This window comes from Pteropus medius, unplaced genomic scaffold, assembly GCF_902729225.1.
Source record: "Pteropus medius unplaced genomic scaffold, Ma_sr-lr_union100, whole genome shotgun sequence".
Lineage (NCBI taxonomy): Eukaryota > Metazoa > Chordata > Mammalia > Chiroptera > Pteropodidae > Pteropus > Pteropus medius.
Window position 1 is genome coordinate 2,335,940 of NW_024356336.1, and position 17,846 is coordinate 2,353,785.

The following is a 17,846-nucleotide window of genomic DNA, read 5'->3' on the forward strand; positions in this document are numbered from 1 at the left end:
GTGACACTCTTCCTTTACCTGGAGTATTGCCCTCTAGGATATAATTAGTCTCTTGAAACCTTTATTTTATTATTATTTTTTTAAGGTAAAGGAGGAAGAGGTTGAGGTATAAACACATTACTTTGAAGATGCCCTGTGGCGTAAAATTTCAATTTATTACCCACCCTGAAATTTTTTATTCTTTTCCTTTAGGTTTCTTGCTATTTAAAGATTTTTGTTTGAATGAAATTAATGAAGCTGTACCTCAGGTGAAGTTTTATGAAGAGGTAAGAAGTAATTGTTTTACCGATGCTTTTATTTCAAAAGCATATTTAAACTTTACTTTGGAAAATATTAAGACTTAATATCTTACAAATATTTAGAAATTCATTAAACATAATTAGTAGTACAAGATGTAATATGTGGTTTGTTAGAAATGCTGACAGTATCTATACAAATCATATTTTTAAAGGTTCTGGAGTGCTCTGGAAGCAACGAAAATAGTTGGACTAAAATCCCAGAGATGGGAGAATCATTCAGAGGTGCACTGACAGTTACCAGCCACTCTATTTTCTGCAGAAGCTTGATGACTCTGGAGACATAAGCTGAGGCAGAGGGCTACTAGGTGAAAGAGATATTAGCACAGTTTTCTGGCCACACATTGCTAGAGTCACGAATTAGAGACTTGATGGGAGAAGGTGGAGGGGAGCTGAAGAGATGGGCCAACAGCTTCTGGAAGACACGTCGAAGTCTCCCACAGCCTTACGGTGCTATGTTAAAATGCAGACCTGCTGTGGGGAGCGATATGAAAACATAATAGACAAGAGATGAAAACCCAAGGAGAGTGTTCTCTCAACCATGAAGATCTATAGCTACTTATCACCTGGGTCGTCTATCTATTCCAGGTGTAACAGGCACATTACAGTACAGGTTTGGCCTTTAGCAGCAGGGTGCTTCTGGGAGACAAAAATCCAAAAGAGATTTCTGGTACTAGAGTAAAAAACAAGTAGGACTGGAGAAGCCCCCAACATGTGATTAGTCTCCCTCTGAAGACATATACCAAGCTTTGAAGGTGAATGGGACAGGAGGCAAAAGGCTATTCTAAACCTCCTAAGGGTAGAAGTGATTCCATTGCTGTGGAGACAAAGATGTCTCATTGAACTGCATGGAGAGCCATGCCTCAAGAGCAGGGGCAGACCAGAGACAGACTGAGTCCTACAAAAATGGCAACTCATTCTCAGCCCAACTCAGTCCCTTACTGGGTGATAATCCTTCTCCCCACTTGTGTAACAGAGTACAAGGGGAGCCCTCTCTGTCATTTTTTGCAGGTAGAAAATAATAATATATAGAGAATATACAGTGTTCCACATACAGTAAGAAACTATTACACACCTAAGAGGCAACATTATATGACCCATAAACAAGGCAATAGAAGCAGGCCCAGAGATGAATTAGATATTGAGAGTCAGCTGACAAGTGCTTAAAATAACTATAAATAATATGTCCAGACAACAGATACAGGAAAAGATGGACAAAATTGTTGGAAAGATAGAGAATTTCAGCATAATTTGATTTTATTATGAAAAACCAAGTAGACATTCTAGAATATAATGTACCATATTTGAAATTGGAATTAATGGTTAGAACCAATAGAAGATTGGTTACAATACAAAACAGGATTAATAAGTAGGGAGAAAGTGGCAGACAGTAGATAATCTCAAACTGAAACACAGAGAAAAAAAGGTCTAACATGTAGAATTGCAGTCCCAGAATAAGAAAAGAGAGTGGGACAGAAGCAGTATTTGAAGAGATAGTACTAAGAATTTTACAAAATGATGAAAGACAGGAGTTTATACAGATTCAAAAACTTAGAAAACCCTAAACAGAAGGATTAAGAAGGAAACATCTTTGAACATCTGTATAAGACTATGGAAACCTTTGACAAAGAGAAAATCTTAAAAGCAACCAGAGGGTAGAAAAAGATACCTTACTTTTAAAGGAGCAATATTATGATTAACCCGACTGTGACATTTTAAAAGAAATTATTAAAAAATAAATAAAAAGACAGATAATGAAATGACCATCTTTAAAGTACTGAGAGATAAAAAAATCTGCCAATCTGGCATTCTATTCTTGGTAAAAATTTCCTTCAAAAATGAAGGTGAAGTAAAAATATTTTCAGACAAAAACTGAGATTTGTCAGTAGTGGACTTGCCTTACAATAAATACTAAAGGGAGGTACCTTAAACAGAAAAAAATTATCCCAGATGGAAATGCGGGAAAGAATGAAGGACATCATAAAGGATAAATATGTAAAATATAAATAGATGTTGACTGTGCAAAGCAATAATATAATGTTTTTAGAGTTTAAAATGTATGTAAAACTAAAATATAGTAGCACAAAAAGCGGGACATGGAGTTAAAAAACTAAAGTGTTTTAAGATTCTAGAATATTGGGGGGATAGGAAAAGTAATAATATGCTTCAGCTTGTAATCAGTCAGGGGTACATACTATAATCTCTAAAGTAACTTAAAAAAGAATAAAATGTGTATATTTAACAAGTTAAAAGAGGGAGGAAATGGAATAAAACATTAATCTAAAAAACGTCAAAAAAGTAATAAAAAGAGCCATAAAATAATAAGTGGTCACATTGAAAACAAAATATAAGATGGTAGCTGTAAATCCATCAGTATAAGTAGTTACATTGAATATAAATGTGCTAAATACTCCAAGTAAAAGACTGTGTGTCAGATTTGATAAATAACCAAAACCCTATTAATACACTGCTTACAAGTGACATACTTTAAACAGAAGGGTAGAAGAGGATATACAATACAAACACTAACCAGAGCAAAGCTGGTATAGCAACACTAATATCAGACAAAGTACACAAATGCTCAAATGCTACTTTAAGAGAGATTATTTCATAATGATAAAGGAGTCAGTATCATGATCTTAAATCTGTATGTTATAAATAACATAACTTCAAAATATATAAAGCAAAAATTGACAAATTTAAAACTAAAAATCAACCCTAGTGGTAGACATACACTTTAAGAGCTTATAAAACACTCAAGAAATGAGTAAGAATATAGAAGATTTTAATAAAGTAATGAATAGACTAAGCCTAATTGACATACATAGAATGCTACACCCAGCAAAACTATAGTTTGTATTCTTTAAAGTACACAGGAATATTTATCAAAATAGGTCATATACTGAACCCTAAAGAAATCTACAAATTTCAAGATTGAAATTGTTCAGAGTATGCTCTTTGACCACAATGGAATCAAGCTTACATTTAATAACGCAGTTAACCAAGAAATCTTTAACTGCCCGGAAACTAATACACTTTAAATAGTTTATGGGTCAAGGAGGAAATTAAAACAGGAATTAGGAAATATTTTTAATTGAACATATTTTTAAAATGACATGTATTATTATTATTAGTGCCATGTATCTTTTACTCTGACGCATTTTAAATGGTCCAAAGAAAGCATAGCATAATTAGGGCTGATATTAGTAATCTTTGTACAAGTTTGAAAATTAGAGGGGTATTCCATTTCTTTCTGGTCTATTAACACATGAATACTTTATATTTTTCTAAATTTTCAAAATTATATGAACATATTTCCAGAAAGAATGGTCAAATTAGGATGTACTATTAAGCATCATGTAAAAAAGAGCTAAATCCAAAAGGATTTTACTCAGTTTGCAGTAACTTTATTATTTCAGTCTGAATCATAATCAGGCATTTTATCTGAGTATCACAGCTTGTTCTGTCAAAAATTTTTTTCTTTCTTGTGTTGTTAAAAGCTTCACCTTTTCATTTTCAGCATGTACTAAGTCGCCTTGTCAAATACAGAAAAATCTCCTTTAAAGATAGCTGTTGCTAGGTTGAAACAGATGGGCAATCTACTTGGGGTTATTTCTTAAGCACTTTTTGCCAATATGGTGCTGTCTACTGCTGACATGTTTCCATCTGACCTTTAAACATTGGAGTTTCTCTTTGTTGGCTTGCTCCCCAAGTCTTCTCGCCTCTCTTCTGGCTTGGCGCATGATGGACCTGGCTTATCAGATTATCCTCACGGAGGATAATACTCCAAAGCTCCTCAGTCAGTTGCTCTATTATTCTTTTAATGAAGATACCACGCAGCCTCAGGGCTTCAAATACACTTCTCCAGTCAGTGCAGCATTGGAGTTATCAGTCAGTAATTTTGCTCTGACTCCTTGGTTTCATCAGTTGGGTTATTTCTGGTTGTTGTTTTATGACTCCCATCTCTAGAAAACTCTTTTGTCAGATGTCTTAAAACATATATTTTATACATTGTAGTTCGATTTTCTTCCCTCCCCAGACTTTTAATAGTTACTGTTTCCTGTGTTAAAATCTTAACAGCTTATCCTGACATTCATATATCTCTCTGTTAGTTATTACCTACCTTTCCTTCTTTATCTTTCACTACCTTCTTATGTATAACTTCCTGGAACCAACATTTCCAAACCCATCGAGCTCTCTCTTCCTTTTGTTACTTTACTTATGTCTTTTCCCAAGCCTAGAATGCTGCCTCCCCTTCTCAGCTTATGAAAAATCTAGGTCTAGCTCAGTTTAAGGTCTAGCTCAATGTCTGTACTTTCTAACAAGTCCATCTGTACAGCTATCCTGTGTTTTTTACTCCTTTGATTCTCACACCATTTGTGGTCAGTAATGCTCCTGTAATACTTAATATATGCTTGCCGCTTGTGTGTGTGTATTGAGTATTTTCATCTTGATCATTGACTCATAGACAGAAGGCCTAACTAGGATCTAGGTGCATCTGTGCCTCACACTTGCTGTGGGAGATGGGGCCAGTCGTTGAGCAAACGCTGAAGCACCTTCCTCATTTCAGACCTGGATCTTACGAATGCAAACAGTACACTGAACCTATCAGGAGTTCACAGTGTCAGAACTTAATAGTTGAGCTTCAGTTACCTCATGTATTAAATGAGGTTAGTAATCATCACCTGCTACTTGACAAGCTTAAATAGGATGCTGGGTGGACAATTGCTTTCTAAACTACAATGTCTATAATGTTCTGTTCAGGTGTACAGGCAGCTGTAACATAGTGGTTAAGAGCTCTTAAACTCAGACCGCCTTTGTTTGGGTATGGACTCCACTGGTTTCTGGCTTCATAAACTTGAGCAAGCAGTCCAGCTTCTCTGCCTGGGTTTCCTCGGCTAAGAATTAGGGTGATAGCAGTGCCTGTGTCTTAAGGTTGTTGTGTGTGAATGCGACATACCAGAAGAGTGCCTGACACATAGTTACTGTTCAGTGTGTTGGTTTATACACTTCTTTGTTCCTGTTAGATTATGAAGCAGCTTATAAAAATATGTATATGATGCCTTGATTTAAAAATAAATTATGGAAAAAATAAATATAAGATCAGAGGTAAAGTAACTATATAGAATTTTTTTTATCATTCAACCAGTATTTATGAAACACCAATGCTAGGAAGACATTACTTGGAAGAACAAGTCCTCGCTTGTCTTTGAGCCTCTGTTTTGCTTGAGAGATACAGACAATAAACATATAGTCAATAAATAACAAGAAATATGTCAGAAAGTAATAACTGGTATGTAGGGACTCAAAACAGACTCAAAACACAGGAAATATATCAGGAAGTAATAATGTTATGGAATGACTCAAAACTAATGTATCATGACTTGGTGGCCACTTTAGACTGATAGGTCAAAGACTGACTCTGAGGAGGTGGCATTTAAACTGAGACTGCAATGACAAGGAGGCTACTAGTCTTTTGAAGATGGGCACAGGGTGAGCGGGAGACCATTTTAGGTCGAAGTCATGGCTAAGACATTGACCCTAAGATAGTGGGGAAGAACTTGGTGTGTTTGAGGAACTGAGGGATCAGTGTGGTGTGTTCATAATGGGTGAGAGAGGTGGAGTAGTGTGATACAGGATCAGGTTGAAAAGAGAGACTGGGTTTGGGGGCCGAGTAACATTTAGATTTTATTCTAAAGCCCATGGGAAATTTAAAACGGGAGTGTTAGAAGAATATTCTATACATGTCAATTAGATCAAAGTGACTGATGTGATAAATCATCTAAGTTTTTATGGATTTTAAATCCAGTTGTTTTATCAGTTGCTGAGAGAAGGGTGTTAAAATCTGCAACTTGAAGATTGTTATTAGGTGCATACCTAATGATTTTTTTTTAATATTTTTATTGCTGGGAAGATTTTTTTTTGTCTTGAAAAATGACTTTATTAGATATTAATATAGCCACTTCAGTTTCCTTATGCTTATTGTTTTCATGGTATATCTTTTCTCATCCACTTTCAATCAGTGTTTTTATATGCAAAATATATTTCTTTTAGACAGACATAAAAGTATCTTGTTCACCCCCCCGTATGCCCATTTCTGACAATTGCTGCATTGTAGTGGGCTAATCTGAAATATTGTGTTTATTCTTAGTGAGGTTTGCTGAGTTTCTTGAATCTGTAGATTTATATATTTCACCAAATCTAGTAAAATTTGGGCCATTATGTCTTACAACATTTTTTTCTACCTTCATCTCTCTTTCTCCTCCTTCTGGGATTCCAATTCTATGTATGTGTGATTTTTGGATATTATCCTAAATATTACTGATGCCCTTTTCAGTTTTTCCCCCAAATATATTTTTCTTTCGGTTATTCAAATTAAGTAATTTCTATGCATCTGTCTTCACATCGATTGACTTTTTTTTTTGTCATCTCTATCTATTATTATGTCCTTCCATTGAATTTTTAATTTAAGATATTGCGTTTTTTAGTTCTAAAATTTCCACTTGGTTCTTTACGTAGTTAATATTTTTCTGCTATTTCCTGTCTTTTTATTCATTACATGCACATTGTCTGTTATGTCCTGAGTATTGTTATAATAGATACGTTAAACCCTAGTCTGGTAATTCCAATATCAGAGTCATCTTGGATTGGTCTTCATTTATGTTCTTTTCTCTTGCATGTAGACCACCTTTTCCTGTTTCTTCATATGTAGAATAATTTCACATTGTATCTTGTACATTTTGATTGATATGTTGTAGATATTCTAAACTCTCTATGTTTCTCCAAAGGGTATTGATTTTTTGTTTTAGCAGTTAATTTGGCTTACTCAACTTCAAGCTCTGTCATCTCATAAAATAGATAGTAGCTGAATGTTGGCCTTAGCTGGACTGCCTTGCGTCTGCCATGATCACATGTCATCATGGAGACCAACATAGAATTTCATAGAGTTTATACACAGAATTTTGGAGCTCCCCCTCAGCCTCTTTATTTTTTAAGAATATCCTCTCTTACTTTCCAGCTTCTGTTTGATGCCCTGTCTCCATTATCTGTGTACTTTTGGTCACTCCTGTGCCCCAGTGTGGTTGGGTATTATATATGTCCAGAATTTGCATTTTTTTTTTCCCCCTCAGATGGATTGTTCTGTTAGCAGATAGTTGGCTACTACCAAAAGTTTAGGTCTGTGATACATTTTGAGTGCAAAGCCAATGTGATTGGCTGATGGTTTGGATATAGGAGGTGGTTGAGGGAGGGGTGTGAGCAAAAGAGCAGAATCAATTTTAATTATTCCTTTTTGGCTTAAGCAACTAGGAATATGGTTTCACTCATTTTTGTGATAGAGGAGACTAGGAGAGGAACATGTTTGGCTGGAGTAGAGAGGATGTGGAAATGTCAAATAGGTACTTCAATCCTTAGAATCTGGAGCTCAGGGGGAGAAGTGAGTCCTAGAGGTTCGGACTTAGTCACCAGAATATAATTGGTGTTTTAAACTGGGACTGAATAGATTAACCTAAGGAGAAGATAGTGGGTGAAAAAGGGATCCCCCAGCACCCAGCTCTGAGGCACTTTGGTATTTCGAAGTCAGGCAGAAGAGAAAGAATTATCAGGGAGACTGAGGAAGAGGAGCCAGTGTGGCAAACCCCTGGAGAGTATAGATCATAGAAGTCAGAAAAGAAAGCTTCAAAGAAGACAGGGGTGGCAACTGAGTTGAAAGCTTCAGAGGAGTCAGTGAAGCTAAGAACAAAAGAGAGACCCGTGATTGGGCAAGGCAGAGGCCATTAGTGATGATAGCAGACCATTCCACTGGAACGGTAGGGGAACAGATGAAGAGAGAAAGTGGAGAGCTTAACAACTGTGGCCCAGAAGAGCTTGCTCTTAGGATCCTGGATATTTAGACTCCATGTTCACTGTGAGCTTTGTAACCACCAAAGCAGAAGGAGATTACATGATCAGTGAATGTATATCATTGACGATGATACTTCTCTTCTGCTGTAGGGGAGACTTTTCGCCTTGAACTCAGGGCTCTACCTGCTCAGGTTACCACGACAACCTAACTGCTAAAATTAGAGGTGGAGTTTTCTACGTGTATGCTACAATAAAGACATCCTATCTAGAGTTAACTGATAGTTGGCTGCATGTTCTTTAATTAGTGGTCTTACTGATAATAGAAAGTGAATTTTAAATTACAGCCACAGATACTTTAGGCTTGTACTTTGCCTATTAAGAATTATCTTTTTTGTTGTTCTTGTTGGAGTTTATGAGGCACAAGGCTCTTAATAAAGCCAGTATTGTGATTCAGAGTATCATTTGCCCAAGAAACTAGTATTTTCTGTACAGCTATATTATTATGGTTTATGAAAAACAACCATAGACTCGGCATTTGTTTTACCAGGTGTCAGCCTGCTTTATAGGGCCCCTGGGACATAGACTTACATTTCATTACACTTGTTTTCGAGAATAATAATTCCATGAAGTCTTCTTACTCCTTGAATTTATTCAAATGTTTAGGCATAAACATTGGCCTTTGGTTCACCAACAGTCTACCTCTTTCAGCCTAGCATTAACTAACCATTGGACCTGCCTAAAACAAAATAACAGAAGACATCAACTGAGCCAGGATCCTGTGTTTATATTCTGACTCTTCTCCGATTTCACCATGGCCTTGCAGCTGGCATAGCTGCGTCTGGCCTGGTGTTTGAACTCTTTAGACTTGTTCTCCTGAATTAATTTAGGATGGTTAAGCCGAGGTCCTCTGGTTATGCCAGCATTGCTAGATTGCTTCTTTATTAAAACAGTCTTTTCCTCTTGGGTGGGGTGCCAATCTACCCCAGCCTGCCTACCTTTATATTGTTTTTTGTTTGTTGGTTGGTTTGTTTGTTTTTAATCTGTTCTAAGAAGACTCCATTCTAAGCTCTGGCAGTAACAGACTTGTGAATCTCAGACATCTCAGTATGTAACACTGATGGTATTTCAGGGCAATTAAGATGATCCCAGTAATTTCTCAGCATGTGAGCAGCTAGCTCTCATATGGGACCTCACATACCCCTCTCCTTGCCCTTTCTTTATCAGAAATTCTTATAGGATTTACTAGTTTTGATTTCAAAACTGTCAAACCCAGACAGACTATGAAGAAAAAAGGTAACTTTTATTTCTATTCAGTTTATACTCTCTCCTATGGGAGTAGTTAGCCCCACCTTTTATCATACCAGATAGAACAACTGGCTACCCATTGGAAACATTTTTTCCCCCAAATAAGTAATATGTAGTAATTAGTCATTACATTGCTACATTGCTACAGTCTTTCTATTAGCTCCATATTTCATCTGTTTTCATTCTTTATCTTTTGGATTAAGAGTATTTCTGTGAATACATAAAAACACCTCTCTGATTCAGGAACTTCTGTTATCAGGTTAGAATGATTGGGATTATTTCCACATAAAGCAAATATTTCCAAAGCATATTTTGTTATTGGGCCCCCTCTTAACACTGGTCACATTACCTTCCCTAAGTTAGCAAAATATACTATTTGAAGTAAGCTTTCTGTTAATACTTTTATAAAGCAGATGCGGTTCCAACCTGAAAAACCAATGCTTTTATCTATGGGTTAATGCCTTTCCAAAATATTTAGTTGATTAACAAAAAAGAAAAAAATCTCTTTGCAGGAATCCTGACAATATATTTTTTTATCCTGTTTTATAACACTGTAGATGGGTGAGAATGATCCCCATAACTCTTAGAATGGAATAATGGCCAAATTTAAATTATTTGTGCTTTGGAAAGGAGAATTGGCAAGGATGAATGGTCCATGGCTAATAGAGTGTAAGATAATTGTAACCATGGCAGTATTTGTTTCCTGATGTTATGGTTCTAAATTTGTGATGAGGTTCATCATAGGAAAAAATCAATTTGTAAGTTTCATGTTGAATTTAAATTATTCCAACTTCATTATTACAACATTAGAAGTAGTCGTTTCCTGTGGAATAGCCAGTTCCATAATTTGCATGATCTCATGTGGAAGTGGTTTCTACCAAGACTAGTAATATATTTTAATAAAGTAAATTTATAGGAAGACATACTTAACAATGGCAACTTTTAAATTATCTAGATAAAAGAATATGAAAAACTTGATAATGAGGAAGATCGCCTTTGTAGAAGTCGACAAATTTATGATACCTATATCATGAAGGAGCTGCTGTCTTGTTCACATGTAAGTATTTCTTTTTGTTTTATTTAGTGTAGATATATGTGAAACAGCCTTCAGGGTTTCGGAATGAAAGTAAAATAGGAAGGTGTTAAAAACATAAACAATACTCATTGAGGATGGAACCTCTTTCTTTGTTCTGTCATTTTTTTTTTCTGATAACTACTGATAGAATATCTATTGTTCTGCACACACTTAGTATATTTCCCAAAAGCAGATACTTTCACTGCAAAAGCTGGTAGAATAAAATAGCTAATTCAAATCAATGGAAGAAAGGGCTAGTCTTAATTCTGGACTTTCTCAAAGAAATTAAGCTTTGCGAATTTAACTCTGTTTTAACTATTAGACTAATTAGATATTGATAAATATAAATCTTAAGTGGTTTCTTTGACTAAATAAGGAAGATTGTAGATATGTTGTATTCATTAATTGCTAAATAATGGTCAAAATACTTTTTTCTTGTAAGTCAGATAAACAGATAAATTTGGTCATTAGAATAAACTAGGTTCCTAGGAAATTATTCCACCAGGAGTGAGTGGAATAATTAGTAATAAAAATTTACCATGCAATCTCTCTACATTAAGACTGTTTTCCAAATGAGTGGCCAAACAGTTCTGGCCTACTGTATGTGGTACAGTAGCCATTAGCCACATTGGCTGTTTAAATTAATTAAAATCAAGTGAAATTTAAAATTTAATTCCTGCCTTCCCCATGAGCCACATTTCAAGTGCTCAGTAGCCACATGGGACTTAGTGGCTCCTGTTTTGGACAGCATAGATCCCAACATTTCTGTCTTTGAAGAAAGTTTAGCTGGACAGCATTGGCCATGATAATGATGTGTTTTAGTGCTTCTGTTATTTATGGTGTTGTTTGCCATTCTTATTGACATTTAATGACTGGTGGCTAAAGATGACACCTCTTGTAGCATAATTGCATTACTATTTTTTGGACCCACCTACCTTGTAGTAGAAAGAATTTCTGAGTTAGAGCTAATCATTGGTGCTCTGGGGTTGATTGAACCTTGGAAAATGCCAGATGTTTGCTGGGAGAGCCTCTATAAACTTAGTTTTCATGTAGTTCAGCAATTTAGAGGGTTTTTAGCAGTGTGATATGCTTTTTAAGCTTTTCTTCTTATTGTGCATTATTGAAGGAACTATAATTTGAAGTTTTGGGGGAGGACAGAGTTTGTAATTTTTTCTGGCATAAGTTCCATTCTTTTAGAACTAGTTCCCCACTGCTATAGTTATAGTGGGACTTCTTCACCTAGAGCCTTTTACCACCTGGCTTAGCTTTGTAATCCTGCATTTAATTCTTAGGTGCATTTTCGTGCATTTATTTTCTCTTACACAGAAATTTTGATTTTGTAGACATTTTAGGACTCCATTATCAGCTAATTGAGGAATGTATGCTGTTAGTAAGGTGGTAAGATTCTTTACATTTTTTAAAAATCAAATTGATCTTGAATTCTTGTAGGATTAGGTGTATTGTCAGTCAGCCCCCACCCCCTTCTCATGCTCATCGCCCTTCTAAGAATGTGTCTCAGTACTCTGGAAGCCCAGAGGAGCAAGCGTTTGTTCAGCTCGCCCACAAATATCCAGCAGATCTTTAAAGAATGTGTGCTAACATAATTACCAAAGATTACTGTTCAGTAATTGTTGCGTTTAATTATATGTTGTGATATTGTATAACATACAACGGTTCGTTATGTTTTATAATCGTTGAAAAAAATATTGTTTTTGATTTCTAAAAGCCATTCTCAAAGCAAGCCGTAGAACATGTGCAAAGTCATCTAGCCAAGAAACAGGTGACATCAACTCTTTTTCAGGTAAGATAAAATTATTTGTTCATTACTTGAACAAATAAATTTGCTCATTACTTGGACTTGGTGACATTCTCTTTTCATGTGTATAGGTACTAGAGGACTTTATACATAAGACTGTTCTTATCTGGAGGTTTATCTGGAACCACTGAAGTTTAATATTGCTTGTCTTCTCATTGAAATGTGTTCTTATAACAACATCCTTCATAATTTCTTTCCTGAAAAATGGCGCTAGACCTTTCTAGTAACATTATTTTCAATAAGTCAATGAAGAGAAGACATTGGAAGAAAAAGCCTTTTCTCATTTGACATCCCAGACACCCGTGATGAGCAGGGACTTTATAAGATTTATTTGTGGTGGTAGAGGTGCTGATCCTCATGGTGGTAATCTCTCAGATGGCATAAATACTCTTTTGAGAATCAAGATCGAATGTTGGAATGACCTTGGAGTTATGACTGGGGACCTGGATTTTACCTTGGCTCCTCACATCTCGAACACAGCACAGTCGTACAGATTTAAATTACAGGACTTGAAAATTCAATCCACAGCTAATGGGCCTGTGTATTTGCTGCTTTTTTGATGTACTGGCTTCTCGTCCTTCCAAAGCCTTTTCCATCCAGTGCGTTTTCTCTGGAGGTGGCAGCTTGCAAGGACATGGTCAAGTTTTCAAATAGATAATGTAGTTTTTTAAGTTTATGAATCATAAGAAATATGAAAAAAATGTCATTAAGTGATGTAATACTTGTCATAAATGAAAAGAATTAATTTATCCTTTTTTTGGATTATTCAGTCATTTGTAGAGAGGTTAGTTGATTTTAACATTGGTGTCCATTGGTTCCTTATGATGAGATTTATTTATAGAAAATGAATTTGGTTATTCTGTATAGAGAAAATACTAATTTGGCTCTTAGAGCATTTGGATACAAATTGAGTGTTATCTTTCTGCCAAAATATTTGGGTGGATTTTTCTTAAACGGTAGCACCTTCCTGTATAGTCTAGTAGGTTATAGGCTTGGGCTTTGAAATTCATTTACTAGGGTTTACAGACCTCAAATGGTGTCTTGAGGATTCAGTGAGAAAGGTGCATGTGAGTTGCTTTGCACTGGGCCTGCTATCACAATGCTCCATAAATGTTAGCAATTACCAGATATTTTACATTCAGAAGTACAATGTGAATATCTGCATTTTGTTGTCTTCAGAATTTCAGTTTTCAGTTGACTTTGACATAGTCTTAATTGTCATTTACAATGAACATTGTTAAATTATACTCACAACACATGGATTTGACAGCTTCTTGAAGCATAAATAACATTAAAAAAGAGTTCCAGGTGAGATACAAGGACCACCAAAATTCTTTTCATGCCTTCAGAGAATATCCATTTAGAAGCTACTTCTTAGTATATCTTTTAAAAACACTGCTGATTTGTTCATGAAAAAATAAATGAAAATAACATTCTCGTAAAATGGATGTAGAATGAGTGTGGTCTTATTTCAGAGGTGAAGGAAATAGTCAATAAGTTGATTAAAATAAGGAGTGTATTAGTGCAATTCAGTGTAACCATTTGGAACATATTAAAGTATAAATAGAAGTTATACATTTTGATGTCCTGTTTATAGAGGGACATTAAAGTTAGTTGACATCTTTGAGTTGAAATTATTTACCCCCCAGTTTTGTTGAAGTATAATTGACAAATAAGAATTCTATCTAATTTAAGGTGGACAGCATGATGACTTCGATATACGTATACACTGTAACGTGATTACCACCACTATGCTAACACATCCGTCACCTCACAGTTATATTTTTGTGTGTGTGGTGAGAATACTTAAGATTAACTCTCAGCAGATTTCCAGTATACATTATAGTGTTATTACTATAGTTAACCATGTTGTAAATTAGATCTTTAGAACTTATTCATCCTGTGTGACTGAAACTTTGTACCCTTGACCACCATCTCCCCATTTTTCCCAACTCCCAGCCCCTGGCAACCACCATTCTACTGTCTGCTTTTATGACTTTGACTTTTTTTAGATTACACATGTAAGTGAGATAGAGTATTTGTCTTTCTGTGTTTGGCTTATTTCACATAGCATAATATCCTCTAGGTTCATCCATGTTATCATGAGTGGCAGGATTCCCATCTTTTTAAAGATTGAATAATATTCTTCTGTGTATGTGTATGGGGGGAGTGTATGTGTGTCCGTCCCACATTTTCTTTATCTGTTCATCAACAGACACTTAGGTTGTTTTCATATCATGGCCGTTGTGAATAAACTTCAATGAACATGGGAGTGCAGCTCTCTCTTTGAAATACTGTTGTCATTTCCAGAAGTGGGATTGCTGGATAATATGGTAGTTCTATTTTTAAGTTTTTGAGGAATTTTCATACTGTTTTCCATAGTAGCTGCACCAATTTACATTTCTACCAACAGTGCATAAGAGTTTCCCTTTTTCCACATGCTCACAACATTTATCTCCCGTCTTTCTGATAACAGCCATCCTAACAGGTGTGAGGTAGTATCTCGTTATGGTTTTGATTTGCATTTTCTTGATGATTAGTGATGTTGAACACCTTTTCCATATGTCTGTTGAGCATTTATATGTCTTCTTTTGAAAAATGGCTGTTCAGGTCCTTAGCTCATTTTTAAAATCAAGTTATTTGTTTTTCTGCTATTGACTTGAGTTCCTTATATATTTGGATATTCACCTCCTTATCAGATATATGGTTTGCAAATATTTTCTCCCATTCCATTGGTTGCCTTTTCACTCTATTGATTGTTTCCTTTGCTGTTCAGAAGGTTTGTAGTTTGATATAGTTCCACTTGGATATCCAGTTTTGCTAACACCATTTATTGAAGAGACTGTCCTTTCCTTATCGTATATTCTCGGCATCCTTGGGAAAGATCAGTTGCCCATAGATGTGTGGATTTATTTCTGAATTCTCTATTCTGTTCCCTAGGTCTATAATGTCTCTCTTTATGTCAGTACTATACTATTTTGATTACTATAGTTTTATAATGTATTTTGAGATCAAGAAGTGTGATGTGTGAGTTGAAATTTCTTATCAAGGAGAAGAAGCAAGTGAAACAAAAATGCTCTGAAAGTAAATACAAAATGCTTTTTATTGACTTCTTTTTGTTTGTAAAATTGACTTTAGAAATTGCATAGGCATATTTGGTGGCAGGGGTCGGGAGAGGTCCTAGCTTACATTTAGGTGCTTAGAATGTGCCAGGCCCTATACTTGGCTTTCAGCATTCTTAATTTTATTAAATTCTCACAATAGCCTTGCAAATTAGATATGACTATTTCATTTTACAGATTAAAGGAACTGAGAATCAGAGAGGTGAAGGAGTTTGCTCATGACCACACTGTTGAGCTTTGGTTTTTGCACTGCTTACCTGGCATGTTTTGTGGTTCTTTTTGTTGAAAAGTGTCAATGTGGGTATATTATGTTTGGTCTTAAGAATTTCCAGTAACACTCTGTCTTTTATTTTGTTAGCAGAAAGTACAGGATGTTTGATAAAATATGAAAAAATATTAACAAAATAGTTTTTGTAAATAGAAAATCTGTGATAAACAAATTTAACCTTTTCATAAATTTTTGAGCACTTGATCTGTTTTATCTTTTGATGTTTTTTGAATCTCTTGAGACTTGTGGCTTAGCCTTTTGCATCTAGGGGACTTTGCTAGGATCAATATTATATATGTCATAATAGAATCATAGGATTTCAGAGTCTTCAGAAAAGAACTTCAGAGATATAGATCAGCTCTTCCTCTTACCAGGAAGGAACAAAGTCCATTTGGTTTTCGTGACCAGTCACTGTGCCCTGTCCAGGACAGTGATAGCCCTGTGAGGCGAGGCAGTAGAGGCTGATTGGCCCAGAGTCTCTTTTCTGCTGCAGGAAGTGAGGCTCCCAGAAGAGCTGTGGTTATGTCACTGCCTGTGTTTGGTTTCTGTGGCTTCTTCAGACTTCCTGGTCTCATCACCTGCCTTGGATGGTTTCTGATCTGATCGTTTTTTTTTGCAAATTTTCAGAATGATCTGTGAAGACACAGAAAACACCAAATTTGCATCATTCAGTGAGTGTAGGATGTCAAGCAAGATACTTTCCAAAACTATCTAATTGACTCTGTGCTGAACTGTGAAATGTTGACATTTGATATTTTTATAGTTCGCGATTTAAAGTTCATCACATAGAAAAGGAAAGTTATTCTGTTTATTCAGTAATGTGTAAAGTGGCATGAAATTGAAGTAGGTTGTTCACAGGAAAAAAAGCACTGCACAAGTGAGCCAGGAGCCCTTGCCTTAACCTGGCTTAGCCATGAATTCACTCAAAGACTTTGGGGACAGACCTGCTCACACCTCCACAGCCTCTTATGTACAAAATAAGGATTAGGATTGACTTTCCCTCACCCCAACCCATGGTCACCTTTAGCCCTAAGATTCCAAGAGATAGAAAATCAGTAAAGAAAAGAGTTAATTAAAAAAAGAATTTACTCTATTGGTCCCTCAGGTTTTAGTCTTTAAAACTCAATAATAATGCTGATAATTTATAATTAATTAATAGTAATTTACAGGATGCACTACATAACTTTCAGGGCCCTGAACAAAATGAAAATGTGAGGTTCCTTGTTAAGAAATTAGTAAGAACTTCACAATGGTGACAGTAGGGCACTGAATCAAGCTTTGTGCTCTTCTGAGTGTGAGCCCTATGGAACTGCACAGGTCATGCACCCATTAACCTAATTCTGGTCATTTAAAGAAGTATCAGCGACCTGCAGTGAGCCATGCTAGGCAGTAGGGATAGAATGGCAAACGGGACAGACCAGTACTTGCCTTCGTGGAATGTGCCATCGAGTAGTATATATGACTATGAAATGATCATGATATGATGAATCCATTAGTGAAAGTTGGACAGATATCGAGAAAGGCAAGTACGAAATGCTGTGGGATTGTAATTGGGAACCTTGCCTTGTCTGAGTCTCATCTGTTTGTATTTTCACTTTTGTATGTTCCTATTTATGCAGTGTGGAATTTCTTTTCCTTACTTTCCAGCCATATATAGAAGAAATTTGTGAAAGTCTTCGAGGCAACATTTTTCAAAAATTTATGGAAAGGTATGAAACTTTATGTTTCTCTATATAAAACCTTTTATTGAGATACATTCGACATATAATGTATTAGAATATTAGCATTTATATAAAATCTCATACTGTGTAGGTGTACCTCATTTAATGCAATAAGCGCTGTCTTTAAAATACGTGTTAATTTATTCATTCACCAGATAGTATGACCACATACTATGTGCCAAGCTTTGTGTTAGGCCGTTTCTTTGATACTTTCTTTACATTATAATTTAGGACTTGCATTTTTTTTTTTTTATCGCCTACAGCACCTGATATTCCTAGGTGGTCTCCCATCCAAGTACTAACCAGGCCTGACCCTGCTTAGCTTCCGAGATCAGACGAGATCGGGCGTGTTCAGGGTGGCATGGCCATAGAGGACTTGCATATTTTAATGTCCCTTTGAC

General features: G+C 35.7%; 1 protein-coding gene and 1 non-coding gene across 3 annotated transcripts in view; one reads left to right on the forward strand and one right to left on the reverse strand.

Moving 5' to 3' along the window:
* The window catches only part of GRK3 (G protein-coupled receptor kinase 3), a 120,649-nt gene that overhangs the window by 46,116 nt on the left and 56,687 nt on the right, over nucleotides 1-17,846 (forward strand). The window contains exons 3-6 of one of the 2 annotated variants that reach the window (XM_039861994.1): nucleotides 193-266; nucleotides 10,399-10,500; nucleotides 12,245-12,319; nucleotides 17,372-17,433. In XM_039861994.1, the coding sequence (XP_039717928.1) occupies nucleotides 193-266; nucleotides 10,399-10,500; nucleotides 12,245-12,319; nucleotides 17,372-17,433 (313 nt within the window). The remainder of the gene's footprint in view (nucleotides 1-192; nucleotides 267-10,398; nucleotides 10,501-12,244; nucleotides 12,320-17,371; nucleotides 17,434-17,846) is intronic. The other variant, XM_039861995.1, reaches the window with a different exon arrangement.
* Nucleotides 17,700-17,818, reverse strand: LOC120602046 (5S ribosomal RNA). The gene has a single exon (XR_005652625.1). It is a non-coding gene; the product is annotated as a 5S ribosomal RNA (ribosomal RNA).